Genomic DNA, 19,941 nt, shown 5'->3' with positions numbered 1-19,941 from the left:
TAACGAACTAGCCTTTCCTCTTCCACATGCACCCCATTTATAAAATTGTATTTGATCAAGATCTTCCCAAAGCCTAATAAGTTACAGCCCTGGAAGCTTGTTTTAGCCTTAACTTAAATTTCCCCGCATTTCAGAACTGTAGGGAAAAAAATTAAAATCGCAAATTAATTTGCTAACAGGATATATACCAAGTAAATCCTGACACAGTGTAATCTGAGTCTCCTTTAGACATAATATATTGCTGAACCTTTTAGAATTGAATTGATTTTTTTGCCTGGGTATTCTCCTTAGGAGATTACTATATCTGCTAAGCATGTGTTTAAAAATACTAAAGTATGTACAAATATCTGAGAATTAGAAATCCTCACTGTAGAGAAGCAAATATTTAGACATTAAAATAGAGCTATTTTAAATGTATTGCCATCAGTGTGGTTGGATTTTGTGGGTGAGGGACTAGAGCAGAGGTGGGCAAACTACGGCCCGTGGGCCACATCCGGCCCACGGGACTGTCCTGCCTGGCCCCTGAGCTCCTGGCTGGGGAGGCTAGCCCCCAGCCTCTCCCCTGCTGTCTCCCCTCCCCTGCAGCCTCAGTGTGCCACGCCACCAGTGCTGTGGCCCACCGCTCCTGCCGGGCAGCATGGGCGGTGTGGTTGGCTGTGGCTCCTGCTGCTCTGAGCAGTATGGTGGGGGGGCCCGCAGGAGGCCCCCGCGGGGGCAGTCAGGGGACAGGAAGCAAGGGGGCTTGGATAGGCATGGGAATCCTGGTGGGGCTGTCAGGGAGTGTGGATAGGGGTCGGGGCAATCAGGGCACGGGGGGTGGGAGGGTGTTGGATAGGGGTTGGGGTCCCGGTAGGTGGTTAGGGCCAGGGGTCCTGGGAGGGGGTGGTCAGGGGACAAGGAGCAGGGCGGGGGTTGAGAGTTTTGAGGGTGGTGGGAAGTGGGAGGGGGCTGATATGGGGCAGGGGCCAGGCTGTTTGGGGAGGTACAGCCTTCCCTACTCGGCCCTCCATACAGTTTTGCAATGCCGATGTGGTCCTCGGGCCGGAAAGTTTGCCCACCCTTGGTCTACAGTAACATGTTACTATCTGGTATTATTACTAGGAACGCAGTTTTAGCCTCACTGTTTTTACTTCCATTTAATATATTTCCTCCTAATGCCTCCTGGTTCTGCTCTTCCCCTCCCTGCTTCTTCTTATGCCTGATATACCCAGCGGCACTGTTTCAGTCATGCTGACACAGGTTTCATCACATTGCTTGGAAAGACTTTTTTCCTCTAATAATTTATTCACCATATTGAGTCTTTTCCCCTAAGGCAGTTCTTTCTTCACTCATCTGTCTGTTCCAATAGCAGTCAGTTCGTGACTATGCTTTACCTCTTAGAAGAAACCCCAGAGGCAGGATCATGCATATTCATAGAATAGCTTTCAGTATTCTTCTGGAGTTTCTCTACAATGGATAACAGGCATTAACTGGTATATTTTTGGGAGTGGAGTATGTATTCTGGAATAAGGTCACTTTTATTCTGGAATAGTGTCCAGACAAGAAAGTCATCCAGCAGCTGTGGTGGTCAGTTTCCCTGTGTAGACAAGCCCTCAACAGTTAAGACCTTGTCTACTCTAAAGGGGAAAGTCGATCTAAGCTACACAACTTGAGTTACTTGAATAGCGCTCAGAGGGATAGTGAGTTGCGTGCCTTACTGAGGTAAATCCTGAGCAACTGAAATCGGTTTGTGGGAGATCAGAGCCTTAGTTTAAGGTGTGTACAAAACAAATTAGAAGAACCAAGTGATTTTATAAAATGCTGGGTTTTTCAAGATCCCAGATTTGGAGCACTAACCCTACCCCTCACCTCTATGAGGGACTGCAAATTTCAAGACAATCCGAGTCGGTGTGAGGATGTAGAGCATGTAGAATTAATTGTCTTTTAAAAAGTAATTGACTCTCAACTTTAATTCCAACACCCCACTATAACTATAGCGCCTTTGGTGTGTTCGCTCAGCGTTGGTATTCTACTTGTTGGTTTTTTAAGTGATCGTCCTTGGAATAAGTCCAAGGACGTACTGTGTCATGTTTTCATGCAAGCCAGAAACTGCAGCAGTTCTTTTGCCATATTACTTGGCTTTGTATATAGTGTTAAAAACTTGCAATAGGAAAATAAGCATTCTACACTTTGGCTCCAGACATTTGGTCATGCTAATGTGTACTATGCGTATTTGCTGGCTTTCTTGCGTGGAATATTTATTAGTGGCTAAGCCAAGATTCCTTCAGTGTAATTTGGGGCATTTTTAGTGTGTTTTGATATTTTATAATCAGCTGTTATGGTTTTCTGAAGTGAGCTGTAGCTCACGAAAGCTTATGTTCAAATAAATTTGTTAGTCTCTAAGGTGCCACAAGTACTCCTTTTCGGTTTTCTCCAGGATTTTACATTTCTGCTTGTTTTGCTCCCCATTAGCACCACCTTGAAAGATCCTGTATTTTAACCTCCATCTGAGCAGTGCTGTGTACATGTCTTGCTCTCAAGCCTTTCAACCATGAGGGTAATTGGAAAATGGCCTGAGGTGTGCTCCCTCCTCTCCAGAACATTACTACTTCTGCAACACTCTAAGCTCCCGTTAGCGCTGAGAATAAGCGACCATATCTTAAACCGATTTGTGGTTTGAAACAAAGGAGTCACGCTGTACTAAAGGAAGTCCCTTTTAAATACAGAACTGTAATGCAAATATAATCAGAGGTTCAGAAATAGTGTGGCCTCACAGTGGCCTTGTTAATTGAGCCTCAAGTACCTGCTGCCAAAGTATGACTCATTGATCCAGCCTCTTGGCTGAGTTCTGCTGCCTGCATTTGTTTAAAGTGTTTCTGTGGTTTGTTGTTCATGTGGGTGGAGCAATGGTTCTTAGAGTCTTTGCCCAGTGTACTAATCAGATGTGTATTTGATTGAAAGAAGAAGGGTTTATTTGTGTAGCACATGCCTGGGGATTTGAACACCAAGTTATGTCCTCTAGAAGCCATCAAATGCTTCAAACCTGCAGTCTTTCTGAGGAACATAAGTCATTTTCTGTTTCCGCACAATTAGCAGCAAAAGGTTGGGCAAGGAGTGATGCTCTCTAATGCTTTCAAATAAAGAGATAATCCAGTTTTCCTAATCCTGTAGTTGAAGTATTTTTCTTTATAAGAGCATTTGACAATCCATTTACATTTTGGCTTCCAGACCTGTGCAGCCATATTAAAGATATCCTGTTTATAACAGCAATGTCTTCCAATGTATTGTTCAGCTGTAGGCAGGCCACATGGCTTTTCAGTTCTAAGTATAGTCTTTAATTCCCTCTTTCCTTTCCTGTTAGTGTGAGGGTCTGTACAATTGGAAATACAGTAAAAGCTGGTAATTAAAAATAAATCCTCAGATAGCTCCATATTTGAGTGAATACCCAACTGTGAAACCCCAATGGATAAAGTCTTATTTTTATTAACCATTGTCTGGCCCACTTTGCTCAACCCTAGCATGTGCTGTTCCCCATATTTCTGCATCTCCAAAGACAATTACAGATAAAGTTGAGGTGGTGTTACTTGAGTTGCTTATAACTTCTTTTTTTTAATTTCCTGGACTGAAATTTAACATAATCCTTCATCTTAAGGTGATTTTAAAACAAAGTAAATGTAAATTGAGCTGCAATGTTTATTTTAAAACTTATAGTGTCGCCTTCACTGAGAAGCTTATTTTGTTTGGAAACTTGTAAAGCAATAATTAAGTCAGACAGAAATAGGTATTTAACAATCGGTGCTGTGAATGCACTGTACTTCATTTATTATAATAAGCACAATGTGGTATTATTACTGGATTTATGCGCTAGAATAAATGTAGCTGTTTATCAGTAAGTGGACCTAGTGTCAGAATCTGCAGTCGTTTCCGAGATCACACATTGAACATATCTGATGGTAGGTCAGGCTCCCCCATGCCCTGTTACCCAGTCCCCTCTCTTCAAAGAGATCATGAAAGCCTCACCCACCCTCATTTCTCCCTACACTAGGGAGTGACCACTAAAGGACACATACTCTTCCTGGGAGGAAGAAGAGGGTTGTGGAAGCAGTAGTAAGTGCCTCTGGCTTTCCTGTGGTGTCACTAACTTAATTGTGGGTATATTTTTTAGTTTAAAGGAGACTTGGAGTTTGTGGAGGAGATAATATAAAAGTGGACCTTGAGCAGAGTACGGCCAGCTTAAAAAAAAGGGGCAACGATGGAACTGATTTGTATTTAGTATTTTAATTTAAAAATATAAACAAAAAGGGAAGAGGCAAAGATTTTTGTAAAATGCCTAAAATTAGACAGCAATGGAAATAATCTAATAGTTTGTTTAAGAAAATAGCTAATTTAAAAATGTAACTGAATCTGAATATGGCTGTACACATAGTTCATCTATCTAACTGCATGATCTTATACCTATTAATCTTTCTGATTCATCACCCTTTTCCCCTTCTGTGGCTTGTTACACCCACTTTGGCATTTTGTCTTAAATGAGATACTCTTTGAGGCTGGAGACTTAGTGTTGGTTTTTTTTTGCACCTGACACAATGGGGTCCTGATTCTGATTCAGATTTTGAGTGCTACTACAATATAAATAATAACTTTCAGTGCAATGAGTTAGCAGTTCTTACACTGAAACTTAAACTAAAATTAAAATGTTGCAGGACAGTGTGCTCCATGCATTTATGAAATGTTCGTGTCCAAATTTCAGAATAAATATAAAGAATATATTACTGCTCAAAGATTATCATTGTATTAAACAGGGATCTTGGGGATCTTCTATCTTGTGACTGAATGTTCTGTGAATTTAAGTGGATGGTTTTCAATGTCGTGTTTTAGGAAGCAAGAAAAAGGAAAAGGAAAGGCCAGAAATTTCTCCTCCATCAGACTTTGAACACACCATCCATGTTGGCTTTGATGCTGTTACTGGAGAATTCACTGTAAGTATACCTGTCCTAGAGCTGTTGAGAAAGCCATAGGGTTCCTTGCTGAAGTGAGAATGTGTCACTTAAGAATAAGGTGTAAGTTAATCTGTTACTCTCAGTCACAAAAAGAAAAGGAGGACTTGTGGCACCTTAGAGACTAACAAATTTATTTGAGCATAAGCTTCCGTGAGCTCACAAAAGCTTATGCTCAAATGAATTTGTTAGTCTCTAAGGTGCCACAAATCCTCCTTTTCTTTTTGCGGATACAGACTAACATGGCTGCTACTCTGAAACCTGATCTCCGTCACAAGTCATTTACAATGCCTGCCACACCAAGACCTTCGTTGGTCTCTAGGTGTTACTTCACTATAAATGTTTAATATTAGTCACTGGAATCCTAATGCTTTACTTTATACCACATGGGAGAAACTTTAGTGAGAATTCCTATTAGCCTGTAGAAAAATGAAGTAGCCCCTTTGATTAGTTCACTTCCATTTACAATAGATATATACATAGAAAATCAGACTGAGTGATGAATGGGGAATGCTGATTTAATGTACCTCACTAGGAGAAGGGGGTGTGTAGGGGCAGGAGGCTGCGAGGAACACAACTTCTTCCTGAAGTGCCCCAGTAGGCTAGAAGACCTGATAGAGCTGTTGAATGTTTGTGCTAGCTTAACTGAAGGCTTGGTTTATATTGTCACCTACACATGTTGAACTCAGTGACTGAAACCCCCACCACATTTGAGTCACTTAGAATCACAGATTAATGCTCACATGTGGAAAGAAAATCCATTCCAATTTTTTTTTTAAATGACTTAAAAATATTACGTATTAAGGTTGTCTCCTGTTTCAGGGAATGCCAGAGCAATGGGCTCGATTGCTACAGACCTCAAATATCACCAAGCTAGAGCAGAAGAAGAACCCTCAGGCTGTACTAGATGTGCTGAAATTCTATGACTCCAAAGACACAGCAAAACAGAAGTACCTGAGCTTCTCCGCTCCAGGTGAGAGACAAGTACATACGAGACATTCAGAAGAAGAGTTTGGTTCTTACAGTCCAGTCTGCTCTTCCCTGTACGTCATTACTTAGAATTGGGAAGATAGGCCCATGCCAAAGAATCAAACTAGTATCTAATGGGTAAGGGACACTACTAAATAAAGGCTCCACTAAAGTTGCACTCTTTGTCCAGTCAGTTTCCTGTTTCAGGTGGGTAAGAGAACAAATGCAACAGGATAATTCAAAATGGCAGTACCACTCAGCTAAAATCAATTAATTAATGGCCTGTCTTTATGACGGTAGAACTATAAGATTGATTAACTGGTTGAGTTCTGTAGGGGTTATTACTCCCATTATCTCTAGTCAGAACATGCTTTCGGACAGTTACTGTGCAGTAACTTGCATTGACTCAACTTTCCCAAATGACAGGACCAAAGATTCAGTGTAACTTATCACTTCTAATGCAAGTTGTAGACAGATGTGTGTGAATGGCTGGAAAAAACATTTGACTGTATTTTTCCAGTGTATGCAGTTCCTTTTAGCTGTTTAAATCAAAAAGATTTCCATTCTAAAAATAGCCTGGTGATAAGGGTTTGTCACATCTTTGCCTTATCAGTTTGGTCATAATCTTTTCTCTCGTATGCATATCAAAACCAATGCACAATTTGACAAAACAGTCTCAATTCAGGTGAGATCCAGTCATGTAGCAGGTCAGGATTTGAAATATATATTGCCTGACCTATGGGGGGGAAGAAGTTTTTGTAACACCTGTCTGCATCTAGTCAGGGAAGTAGGTGTTTCATTCATCAACCATGAAAATTCACCTGGTTGGAAGCAGGGAAATCTCATGAACTGTCCGTATTCCTGATGTGTTGCTCATGTTTTCTATAAAGTCCACTTTTATTATTATTTATTATTCCACTAATTATATATATTCACTTATTACTCTTCTTGCTGTTTTTAGAAAAAGATGGTTTTGCTTCAGGAACACCAGCAGTAAGTGTATTTATTATTGCTTGCACCTTTCCAGGCTTACTCAATTAGTGTTTTTCTTAATTAATTTAAATCTCATATTATATACTTCATAATAAATTGAGTAACATTTTATTGAACTGTATTTTTAACCGACGTTTCCTGCAGGAAACCAAGTGCCCAGTAGGGGGTTTAGTTTTAAGGATGTTTATGAATACTTCTGTGTCTGCTAAAAGCTTTCCATGGATGTCTGTATATTACTTAAAGAATGGTGAGAAATACTTAACGTATGCTTCTAGCAACTTAGAGTAGTAGAAGAGGTAATTTAAATATTCAGATATGTCTTTTATAAAAAAGAGTTGTTAAAATCATGAACATGATTCTTGACTTTAGCAAAGCTTTTGACACGGTCTCCCACAGTATTCTTGTCAGCAAGTTAAAGAAGTATGGGCTGGATGAATGCACTATAAGGTGGGTAGAAAGTTGGCTAGATTGTCTGGCTCAACGGGTAGTGATCAATGGCTCCATGTCTAGTTGGTAGCCGGTGTCAAGTGGGGTGCCCCAGGGGTCGGTCCTGGGGCCGGTTTTGTTCAATATCTTCATAAATGATCTGGAGGATGGTGTGGATTGCACTCTCAGCAAATTTGCGGATGATACTAAACTGGGAGGAGTGGTAGATACGCTGGAGGGCAGAGAGAGGATACAGAGGGACCTAGACAAATTGGAGGATTGGGCCAAAAGAAATCTGATGAGGTTCAATAAGGATAAGTGCAGAGTCCTGCACTTAGGACGGAAGAACCCAATGCACCGCTACAGACTAGGGACCAAATGGCTAGGCAGCAGTTCTGCGGAAAAGGACCTAGGGTGACAGTGGACGAGAAGCTGGATATGAGTCAGCAGTGTGCCCTTGTTGCCAAGAAGGCCAATGGCATTTTGGGATGTATAAGTAGGGGCATAGCGAGCAGATCGAGGGACGTGATCGTTCCCCTCTTTTCGACATTGGTGAGGCCTCATCTGGAGTACTGTGTCCAGTTTTGGGCCCCACACTACAAGAAGGATGTGGATATATTGGAGAGAGTCCAGCGAAGGGCAACAAAAATGATTAGGGGTCTGGAACACATGACTTATGAGGAGAGGCTGAGGGAAGTGGGATTGTTTAGTCTGCGGAAGAGAAGAATGAGGGGGATTTGATAGCTGCTTTCAACTACCTGAGAGGTGGTTCCAGAGAGGATGGTTCTAGACTATTCTCAGTGGTAGAAGAGGACAGGACAAGGAGTAATGGTCTCAAGTTGCAGTGGGGGAGGTTTAGGTTGGATATTAGGAAAAACTTTTTCACTAGGAGGGTGGTGAAACACTGGAATGGGTTACCTAGGGAGATGGTAGAATCTCCTTCCTTGGAAGTTTTTAAGGTCAGGCTTGACAAAGCCCTGGCTGGGATGATTTAATTGGGGATTGGTCCTGCTTTGAGCAGGGGGTTGGACTAGATGACCTCCTGAGGTCCCTTCCAACCCTGATGTTCTATGATTCTATGAACATATAGATCAATTAAATATAATAAACTGAATATTGTAATACATGTACTGATACTTTTGTGTCTCTCAGCATACTTTAGTTCTAAATTGCTAAGAATTCCTGGATCCTCATTCTAAAAATGCCTTAAAACTCATAAGCTGATTAAAATTTTTGGGAAGAATAACAGCTTTGCTTCTAATATATTAATATTTTATTTCCATGTTATTCCATTCAATAACAAAAATATAGCCCAATGCCAAAGGTTCAGAGCCCTCAACAGCAGTAGCAGAAGATGATGACGATGATGAAGAGGTTCCTCCTCCGGTTATTGCCCCTCGACCAGATCATACAAAATCAGTGAGTATTTTTTTTTAATTTACTCTGGAATTTTTGCTTTTTTTTTTTTTTTTACATTACTTTCTGTTCTGTCTATTGCAGGTCCCTGCCCACAACAGATGGGGAAGTTTTTTATTATTTGCAAAATGTCACTTTATGTATATTAGTTTAATTTTAGAGGTCATGTTGTTTCCTAGGTATAGCTACCTCTCAGATACCAGTTGGACCAGGATTATCCAAATCAGTGCTATATTTTGCAGGGCTACATTGAAAAAATCCCAAATTTATTTCCTCATCCTCTAAAACACATTATAAGGAGGATCATTAGAAAACTTTACCAATGCCCCTAGCAAATCCCAGATATTGTGGATAATGTACATTTTTAAAAAACTTAAACTCACATGTTGTGTGCCTGATTTTTTTTCTATTATCCCATCACAAAAAACCCTCTGCATTGTAGTTAAGTCTGGGAATTTATTCTACCAACAAGAATATTTATGTGAGAACTTAAACACTTAAATTCTTAGTTAAGCTTTAAGCACCATTTTTAAGTCCCCCCAACCTCCCTCCAGAGGACCCTCCCCCCCGCTCCTATAAAGGCCAAATGTAATCTTCTCTTCCCTCTCTGCCACTGTTGCCTTGCTTTGTCTGAGGGGTAGGTATGGAGTGTATACAATGTTCACAGAATATTGCTTTAAGGAATAGGCCACATGATATTTAAATAAGAATATAGGTGGAACATTACATGTCTAAAGATCTGTAAATATTGCCACATTAGCAAGTATAACTGTCAATTTATGTAATTTTTCAAATGATGAACAGTTAGGTAGTTTAGTTGACACACGTGAACTGTCTTCTGCTCCCCAAGACCGAAAGATTTGGCTGTGCAAAGGTATCTGCTGCATCTTCATTTTAGTATAGCTTACTACTTCACAATCTCCTTTCAGATGATTTGTGCCACTGTTAAATAAAGAGCAGTTTATGATGGGTGGGAATCATATAATGTGAGGAGAGACTGAAGAAATAAGAAAATGTACAAAGGATGAAGGGGCAGTTAAACCCTAGCCTGTATTCCAGCATATGGTGTAATAAGGAAGTCCTGTTAGAGAACAAATGGGTAGAAAGCCTTCCCTCCACCCTGCAAAAAAAGTGGAGGTTAGACTACTGTGCTTAGTAATGTTTGTATTTCCAACTAAGCTTTCAAATTAACAGTTTATGGAGGTGAGTACCAGACTCTTTAATTCATGCTTCTGCAGTGTTTGAAGAGATTTCCACCCAGTCTGGCAGAGCAAAGCAATGATGTACCAATTACATTGTAGGACAGCTTTTGCAATGAGTCCCCAGCTGTAGAAAAGAAGCTAGAGGCAACAGGGATCCCTTTCCTAAGTAAATAGACCCCTAGCCATCTGCAGTGTCCAGCAAGTCTCCAGGTCAGTTTTTCAGAATCAAGTAGTGTTGCAGCCACATTGGCTAGTGTTCAAAAGCAGCAGTTCTCAGAATGAGTGGCTCCTGGTTCCAAAAGTTTTAAGTGAAACAATGCTAGTGGTCAGATAAGAATTTATGGCACTTTTGAACCTGAAAGTCAGTGGTTGCAAAGAGAACTCTGAGTTCTAATAGTGAGTGTTCTTCTTTTGCCACAGATTTACACACGGTCTGTAATTGACCCTATCCCTGCACCAGCTGGTGACTCTTGTGATAGTGCTGCCAAGTTGGCTGACAAGCAGAAAAAGAAGACCAAAATGTCAGATGAAGACATTATGGAAAAGCTACGTGAGTTGTAATTTTTTTTTAAAATACAAACTCCAGTATTGATGCTAATTATCAGTAATTCCATTATTTATATGGGAGGGGTCTGTGCAGACCTGATCAGCACATTGCTTTGAACTGATAATACCTATTGGAGTCTGTTACAGAAAAGACTGCAGATATCAAATCAGCATGATGAATGGTCTGAGGCTATCACAAAACAATCTGTACAGATGTTTGGTTGCAGTTTCTGTTAGCCAGAAAATGGAGACAAATGACTGTCTTTTGACTAAGCCATCATCCCCGTTTTTCATATAAGGGTGATGTAACCAAAAGACTTGGTTATTTTCTGTCATCTGCTAGTTGGGAGGAACTGTATTCAGGCATCTGGACTGGTCTTGAAGAATGGAAATTAACAAGTAAACAAAATTTCCCCATTTGAAGCTGTTTTAGGGTCAATGTCGCACTTGTGGCACAGTGATCAGCTTCTACGGAGGTGTTCCTTTTAGTGCAGAATACAGTGGATTTTTGCTGTTCCTAATTCCATAACCTTCATAGATGCACTCATTCAGCAAACCAATGCCATTGTCTAGCACAAAGCAGGCAATGACTTAGTTTAGATAGGCAGTACAAATACTGGATTATTACTGATTCATCCCACAAATGTGTTACAAGTCACAAATGTCATACAGAAGAATATAATTTAATTGTATAAAAAGCTCTGTTTTTATTACCATAAGAATCAAAAGAAAAAAGCACACATCGTACTCTAATAAAAAGTGAAGAATGCTCCCTTAAATCACTGGTTGGCTTTATGTTTTGTGTGGAATTTTTTTAGGGACTATTGTGAGCATAGGAGATCCCAAGAAAAAATATACCAGATATGAAAAAATTGGGCAGGGGTGAGTATTTGTCGAGCTATCCAAAATTTTTCACAGAATGAACTAGTATTAAAGGTGTGATGTACTCTTGTCCTTTTGCCACTATTTATTAAAGCAGAAATGTCCGTGTACAAGCAGTAATAATCAGATGCAGGGGACTTCAAACAGTGATAGAAGTTTTGAATCTGTTCCTTTATGGGGCTCTGTGTGTGCATTAATGTCTCTTTGGAAACAGATCACTTTCTGGTGATACTGAATGGGAGTGAAAATGTATTAATTTAAGTGAACTTTTGTCTCTTTTCTCTTCTTCCCCTTCATGAGATAAACTTATCTGTTCTTTTAATGTTATGACTAGTGAAAAGCTGAGGGTGATAGAATTCAAGTTTTTCCTAACCCGGTCAAGGTGCTATCAATCTAGTGTAATTTGCTCTAGGTATTTCCATGAATCATTTCAACATAAAAGTTCAGTTGAAGGATGAATACTGGCAGAGCTTGCATAATTTGTTTTAATATAAATGTTGTTCTTACTGTGTTTGCATCCCCTCTAACAATATTTTGATACTTTGTGTGTATGTTGGGGATTGAGGGGTGAAATAGAATCCCCTTTAGAACTGACTGTCTGATTTATCCAATATTTGGGAATAGCACAAGGTATAGGGATTTGCATACACTGACATGCAAGAAAAGTAGTTTTCCTGTTACTATGGAAGAGGCTGGTCCTGTGGTGACTAGTGTGCTCTTTCTGAGCTGGCTGGTATTTGTATTTAGTACTTTTTTATTTGAGTACTCCTTGAATGCCCTTCTTTCTTAAGAATATAGCTGCTATACTGGGTTGGACCATGGTCCATATTGCCAAGTATTTTGTTGCCAACAGTGACCCATTCCGGAACTTCAGGGAGAGAGTACAGAACAGGGTAATTAGGGAGTGATCCACCCCGTCTTCCTCTCCCAGCTGCTGGTGACCAGAGGTTTAGTGTCGCCCTGAAAGCATGGGGTTGCACTCCTGACCATCTTGGCTAATAGGCATTAATAGATCTCTCCTCTATGCACTTATCCAGTTTGTTTTTTTTTTATCCAGTTACACTTTTGGCCATCACAACATGCCATGGCAGTGAGTTCTACAGGTTAGTTGTGCAAAAAAGTATTTCCTCTTGTTTCTATGAAACCTGCTTGCTGCCTATTGATTTCACCAGCTTTCTAAAGGGAAATCAGGCCTTGCCAACTATTAGAATTCTTTGAGAAAGTCATCAAGTATGTGGACAAAGGTAATCCAGTTGATACAGTGTATTTGGATTTTCGCAAAGCCTTTGACAAGGTCTCTCCTCAAAGGCTCTTAAGGAAACTAAGTAGCCGATAAGAGGGAAGGTCCTCTCATGGATCAGTAACTGATCGAAAGATAGGAAACAAAGGGTGGGAATAAGTTATCAGTTTTCACAATGGAGAGAGGTGAACAGGAGGGTTCCCCACCTATCTGTCCTGGGACCTGTGCTGGGTTCAACGTATTCATTAATGATCTGGAAAAGGAGATGAACAGTGAAGTGGCAAAGTTTGCAGATGATACAAAATTATTCAAAATAGTTAAGTCCAAAGCAGACTGTAAGGAGTTAGCGGTAATCTCTAAAAACTGGGTGACTGGGTAACAAAATGGCAGATGAAATTCAGCATTGATAAGTGCAAAGTAATGGACGTGGGGAAAAAACAATCCCAGCTATACATAAATCTGTATACGTGTATTTATATATACGATGGGGTCTAAGCTATTACCACCCAAAAAAGAGCTCTTGGCGTCACAGTCAATAGATCTCTGAAGATTTCCACTCTATGTGCAGTGGCAGTCAAAAAGAACTATTAGGAAAGAGAGAGAAATTATCACAATGCTACTATATATCCACAGTGTGAACTCATACCCTGAATGCTGTGTCCAGCTCTGGTTGCCCAAAAAGAAATATGGTGGAACTGGAAAAGGTTCAGAGGAGAGCAGCATAGATGCTCAAGGGTATATAACAGCTTCCTTTCAAGGAGAGACTAAAAAGATTAGGACTATTCAGCCTAGAGAAAAGATGACTAAAGAGGGATATGATAAAGGCCTACAACATCATGATGAATGATGTGGAAAAAGTGACTAGAGAAGTGTGTTTACCCTTTCACACAATACAAAAGCCAGGGGTCAGCTGATGAGATTAATAAGCAGCAGGTTTTTACAAACAAAAGGTAGTACTTTTTCACCCAATGGGCAGTTCCTGACAGTTTTTAGATGTGCAAAACTTAAAAAAAAAAAAAAAAAAATCTGTGATCTGCCTGTGCATGTATATCCTTGTTAGGTTTGAAATCATACAGCTGATCACTTACCTTGTATTCACAGGGCTTCAGGTACAGTTTTCACAGCTATCGACGTGGCAACAGGACAGGAGGTAGGATCTGTGTGCTCTGTATGAATATTTTCCATTTAAATCTGCAGCTATGGGTGACGGATTGAATTGGATAAGGTTTTTTTTACCAGTGGCTCCCATCTCTGGCATTACTTCTCAGTAGAATATTTGTGATAGTCATTTGTAACAGTGCATTCCTTGTTTTGTAGGAACCAGATGATGAATACTAAATATAGGATTTTGTTTTTCCAATGAAATGCAAAGGGACCAAGATGTTCAGAGTTGTGGGTTTTGAAAGCCGTTTAACCTCTACGTGTTGTAGGCAATATTGTCTTGAATTCTGACCAATAATTTTGCATTTAGCCTTCTACATAGCTTCATCTGTGACCATGATAGTCTTGCCCATAAGGAAATTGCTTCTCACCAAACAATGCCTTCTATTTTAATTAGCCTACCTTCTACATATCCTGTTCCCAGATTCTTCCCATTGATCACACCCATACCACCTGGCAGACGTGGTGGCATCATTGTCATCTACAGATTGTTCGTTAAGCCTTCACCATCCTATTTGCTTTGGTGTTTTCCTTCAAACATCTTTTACTCCATGGGTCCCCTACAACTAAAATTCACAATTGTTGGCTTCTTTCTAAAATCATCTTTTCTTTAATTGCTTTACCCATCAGCTCAGTCAGTCTCTCCTTCTGCCACCACCTCCTCTGGCACCTGAATGTTCATTTTGCTAATAGCTGAAATGATCTCACCTACAGTTTTTCCTCTCACCTTTATAGCTGTTGGCTTCTTCCTCTTTTCTCCCTCTTCATCCTAAGAGTAACCACACCCTGGATGTAATGAGTAATTTCCCCCTGTACTTTCCTTTACCTGTCTCACACTAAGCACTTTTTGTGCTTGTCCATCTGTAACAAAATCCCATACCTGGATTCAGTTTTTCTAGCCCTTCTTTACTTCCTGTTGGAGACAACTAACTCGCTGTACGTTTTTCAACCAACCTACCCTATAAAAATGCTTTCCATTGCCGATCTCTCCAGAACCCATGGTACAATAATAGCTCAAATCTTTAAGACCTCTCCCGCACCCCCACCCCAAAAAACACCCCAAAACAAAAAAACTAAAGTTCTGGTACACCAAAATATGCAGTATTGTAATAATCACAACAAAACATGACATAGCTCCTCTCCCGGGTTTCCTTCTGATTTCAGCGATACTATTGCTATTCTGTAATCTCCAGTGTCACTCTCTTGCACTGCCAATTCAGTCCTTCACCCACTTGACATCTCTTCTTCTCTGAACAGAGCTTACTATTTCTTCCACTCCAGAATTGCATCTGTCTGTGGTTATCACATTGTCAGCTTTTCCCTGTCCCTTCCAGTAGCACTACCAATCCTCTGTGTAGTTCCCATGAAATCTCCGGTGCCAGACCATTGATCCAGCACTTGATCACTTCCAATCTCTTTCCTCCCTCTAGTAGTGAAACCGTCTTTCACATGGCTTCCTCATTACTTCTTTTACCTCAGTGCAGCATTTAGACAGTATGTAGCTGCCAGCTCTAAACGCTATTTTAGCTCTGGAGGGGATGACACATCAGACAGTAGACCATTCCTTCTCCATCTGTCTTAATTATAAAACATCTACTTCCAGCTCATAGATGGACATGGTTCTTGGCAAGAAGAATACCATAGTTATTAATGGTCCAACTCATTCCTCTCAATTTCTCAACCTTGATCTTCTTTTCAGACTTTATGGCTGTAATTTTGAAGTTGTCACCCCACGAAGCTCCTCTTTGTTCCTTGTCTTGCTATGTTGTAAAAGTTCACCTCTCACCTGTTTATCAATATGTCTGCCTTTCTCTCATCACTCACTTTATTGAATCATTCTTTCGGGCATTGTCATTTCACACCTTCATATTTTCAGCTCCTTTTGCCTCACAAACGCACTTTTATCCAAATGCTAGTCTGTTCAGAACAAAACATATAGAGAAAATCCTATTGCCTTCTCCTGAAAAGCTTGCACTGGCTATCACTTGTATCCACTACAAAATCACTCATCTTCAAACCTGTTAATAGTTTCTCTCTTGGCTCTGATTTCATTTCTGTCCCCCAAACCCTTCCTACATAAGAATGGCCATACTGGGTCAGACCAAAGGTCCATCTTGCCCAGTATCCTGTCTACCGACAGTGGTCAATGCCAGGTGCACCAGAGGGTGTGTACCTAACAGGTAATGATCAAGTGATCTCTCTCTCCTGCCATCCATCTCCACCCTTTGACAAACAGAGGCTAGGGACTCTATTCCTTACCCATCCTGGCTAATAGCCATTAATGGACTTAACCTCCATGAATTTATCCAGTTCTCTTTTAACCCCTATATAGTTAGACCTAGCCTTCACAACCTCCTGAGGCAAGGAGTTCCACAGGTTGACTGTGCACTGAGTGAGGAAGAACTTCCTTTTATTTGTTTTAAACCTGTTACCTGTTAATTTCAATTGGTGGCCCCTAGTTCTTGTATTATGGGAACAAGTAAATAACTTTTCCTTATTCACTTTCTTCACACCACTCATGATTTTATATACCTCTATCATATCTCCCCTTACTGTCCTCTTTTCCAAGCTGAAAAGTCCTGGCCTCTTTAAATCTCTCCTTATATGGGAGGCTAGGACTCCACTTCTCTCTCTTCTGATCTGCACTGTGTTGGAAGTGACTCTTTTGCTGGCACTGCATTTCCTTGACTGTGATGGGGTGATGTTAATAGTGGTGTAACTGCCAATGGAAGGGGAATTAACAGCAGGGAATGCAATTAACAGGACATGCCTGTCACATCACTTCATAGTTTCCTGTTCTTTTCCTGCCATTACCCTATCCTTTGCTTCCCCTCATGCTGCAAGCTACTTCTGCCTGCACCAACACTGACTTTCTGATGTGTAATTATATCACCATTTGTGTCGCTTCTGAATTTGGCTCACTGTCTGGAATAGTCATGCTGCCACTTTATTGACTTGCTATCCTTTTTTATAAAACACAGCTCCAGTCCTGCCTTGTACATAGCTTATAGCCAGCAAGGTGTTGGACAGTTTGACAGAGCATCCCTTGTTACTACTAACCCACATGCGTTGTCTAGTCCTCTGTTCTAATCAGCCAATTCACTTTTACTGCAATATTATAAATGTTACTTAGTGTTGCAAGGGTTTGGCACTCAGGTTTGTATGACTAACACTTCATCTTGTATTTTACCCTTTCCCCTTGTTTTCAGGTTGCTATCAAACAGATAAACCTGCAGAAGCAGCCCAAGAAGGAGTTGATTATTAATGAGATCCTGGTAATGAAAGAATTAAAGAATCCCAACATAGTCAATTTCCTAGACAGGTAAATGCAGACAATCGAACCGTTAATCTTCCTTCTCCCAGGAGTCCGGATTCTAACCTGACATCTTCTGTAATTCTGTGATCACTGTGGGTACTTTTCCACTGCAGCTGGAAGCATGCGTCCCAGCTCCGGCAGACAGACATATTAGCTTTGCTTGAGCTAGCACTCTAAAAATCACTACAAATAGCCAAGTGGCGAGTAGCACAGGCAGCACATTGTGCTAGCCCCTGAAATAAAAATCTGCCTGGCCCCCTGTGCACACACTCAGGCAGTACCGTGAGTATTTGGTTTAAGAGATCGCCAGGCAAAAGTCAGGTATGTTGCAGGGTGTAGGGCTGGTGATTCAGTAAGTAGCATTCTTTTCTGATTCGGTACCAAACCAATATCCCAAACTGGGGTTGGGGAGCTGCTGGAGGTGCTGTTTTAGATGATATGCAAAGCTGTAATTCTGACTTTTTAGTCAACAAAGATCTTTCGGCATTTTGGTAAGACAAGTTTGGCCCCAGCTTTTAAATCCAGTCTGTCTACCTAAAAACGTGTTTTCCTAATTGATCTAAAACTCATAGAAATGTAGGGCTGGAAGGGACCTCAAGAGGTCATATAGTCTATCTCCCTGCACTGAGGCAGGACCAAATACACCACACCTGGCAGGTGTTTGTCTAAACTATTCTTTAAAATCTCTAATTTTGGGAGTTACACAACCTCCCTTGGTAACCTATTCCAATACTTGACTATCCTTATAGTTAGAAAGCTTTCCTAATATCTAACCTAAATCTTCCTGTCTGCAGGTTAAGCCCATCGCTTCTTGTCCTACCTTCACTGGACATGGAGAACAATTGATCACTGTCCTCTTCATAGCAGCCCTTAACGTATTTGAAGATTATCAGGTCTTCCCCTCAGTCTTGTTTTCTCAAGACTAAACATGCCCCGTTTTTTAACCTTCCCTCATAGGTCAGATTTTCTAAATCTATCACCATTTTTGTCACTCTTACCTGGATTCTCTCCACTTTTCCACAATGTTTCCTGAAGAGTGGCACCCAAAACTGGACATAGGACTCCAGCTGAAGCCTCACAAGTGCCAAATAGAGGGGGACAATTGCCTCCTGCGTCTTGCTGTTAATATACCCCCAAAATATTTCCCCTTTTCGCAGCTGCATCGCATTGTTGGCTTACGTTCAATTTGTGATCCACTATAACCCCAAGATCCTTTCCTGCTGTACTATTACCTAGCCAGTTATTCCCCATTTTGTATGTATGCATTTGAATTTTCCTTTTTAATTGTTGTACTTTGCACCTGTACTTATTGAATTTCATCTTGATTACAGATCAATTTGTCATGGTCATTTTGAATTCTAATCCTGTTCTCCAGAGTGCTGGCAACCTTTCCCAGCGTGGTGTCATCTGTAAACTTTATAACATTCTCCACTTCATTATCCAAGCCATTAATGAAAATATTAAATAGTATTGGACCCATGAGATAAGTCCTCCTAATTTGACAGTGAACCATTGATAATGACTGAGTACAGTTTTTCAATCACCACACACCTTAGTAATTTCATAGACCACATTTCTCTAGTTTGCTTTTGAGAATATCATGTGGCACTGCCAAAAAGCTAAAGATAGATCATGTCTACTGCTTCCCCCCCATCCTCTAGGCCTGTACCCCTGTCAAAGGAGGAAATTAGGTTGGTTTGGCATGATTTGTTCTTTACAAATCCATGCTGGTTATTCCTTATCATATCCTCTAGGTGTTTACAAACTGATAGTTTAATTATTTATTCCAGTATCCCTCCAGATTTTGAAGTTAGTCTGACTGGTCTATAATTCCCCAGGTCCTCATTGTTCACCTTTCTAAAGACAGGTGCTGTGTTTTCCCTTCTCCAGCCCTCTGGGACCTCACCTTTCCTCCATGAATCCATTTGATTGCTAATCCTAGAATATTAGGGTTAGAAGGGACCTCAGGAGGTCATCTAGTCCAACCCCCTGCTCAAAGCAGGACCAGTCCCCAACTAAATCATCCCAGCCAGGGCTTTGTTAAGCCTGACCTTGAAAAACTCTAATGGGTCCATGATTGCTTCAGCTACTTCCTTAAATACCCTAGGGTGAATTTTATCAGCCCTGTTGTGAAGTATTCTCTTGAACAGTTGCTGCAATACACTGTCAGTCATTTATCAGTCCTGATTCTCCACTCCTGGCAAATGAGTTTATTTCTGTATTTTCTGCCTTTAGTTTTCTTGTAGGTGATGAATTGTTTGTTGTGATGGAGTACCTCGCAGGAGGGTCACTCACTGATGTGGTCACAGAAACTTGCATGGATGAGGCACAGATTGCTGCTGTTTGCAGAGAGGTGGGTGTTATGTTTCTGTGGGTACGGGGTGAGAGTGCAATCTTCTTCCCACATTTACATTACTCACCAGCCACTGCAACAATTGATTTGATGTCCAGCCTTCATTTAACTTCTTCGCTAATAATCGGAAAGAGGAATTAAGCAGCTTTCTAACTAATGTCGAAGAGGATATTTAATTGGAGAGAATTCTACTGACTGTCTAGTGATGTCAGGGAAAAAATATGAAGATGAGATAAATAAGTGCAGAAAAATAACAAAATGAGTAACAAAAAAATGCAACTTAAAAGATCTGGGGAAAAACAATCCAAAGCTGTGGGAGGGAAACCAGTGATGGATAGAGCTGGCTAAAGGTGACAGCAGAAAGCAAATGAGACATGATTTTGCAATGCAACATGGCAATAAAAGCTGATGGAGTTTTGGGCTGGTATATAGATACCTCAAATCATGGAGCATTGGGGTAG

At 40.6% G+C, this 19,941-nt stretch overlaps 1 protein-coding gene across 4 annotated transcripts in view; it reads left to right on the top strand.

Annotated features, from left to right (window-relative positions):
- PAK2 (p21 (RAC1) activated kinase 2) overlaps nt 1–19,941 on the top strand; it is a 76,203-nt gene that overhangs the window by 43,009 nt on the left and 13,253 nt on the right. For all 4 annotated transcript variants that reach the window (XM_073360381.1, XM_073360382.1, XM_073360380.1 and 1 more), the window contains 9 exons: nt 4,858–4,958; nt 5,799–5,949; nt 6,907–6,938; nt 8,676–8,783; nt 10,403–10,532; nt 11,347–11,410; nt 13,752–13,800; nt 17,021–17,133; nt 19,363–19,480. In XM_073360381.1, the coding sequence (XP_073216482.1) occupies nt 4,858–4,958; nt 5,799–5,949; nt 6,907–6,938; nt 8,676–8,783; nt 10,403–10,532; nt 11,347–11,410; nt 13,752–13,800; nt 17,021–17,133; nt 19,363–19,480 (866 nt within the window). The remainder of the gene's footprint in view (nt 1–4,857; nt 4,959–5,798; nt 5,950–6,906; nt 6,939–8,675; nt 8,784–10,402; nt 10,533–11,346; nt 11,411–13,751; nt 13,801–17,020; nt 17,134–19,362; nt 19,481–19,941) is intronic.

This window comes from Lepidochelys kempii, chromosome 9 (genome assembly GCF_965140265.1).
Source record: "Lepidochelys kempii isolate rLepKem1 chromosome 9, rLepKem1.hap2, whole genome shotgun sequence".
Lineage (NCBI taxonomy): Eukaryota > Metazoa > Chordata > Testudines > Cheloniidae > Lepidochelys > Lepidochelys kempii.
Note: the sequence above shows the minus strand (reverse complement) of the source record. Positions and strands in the feature narration are given on the sequence as shown.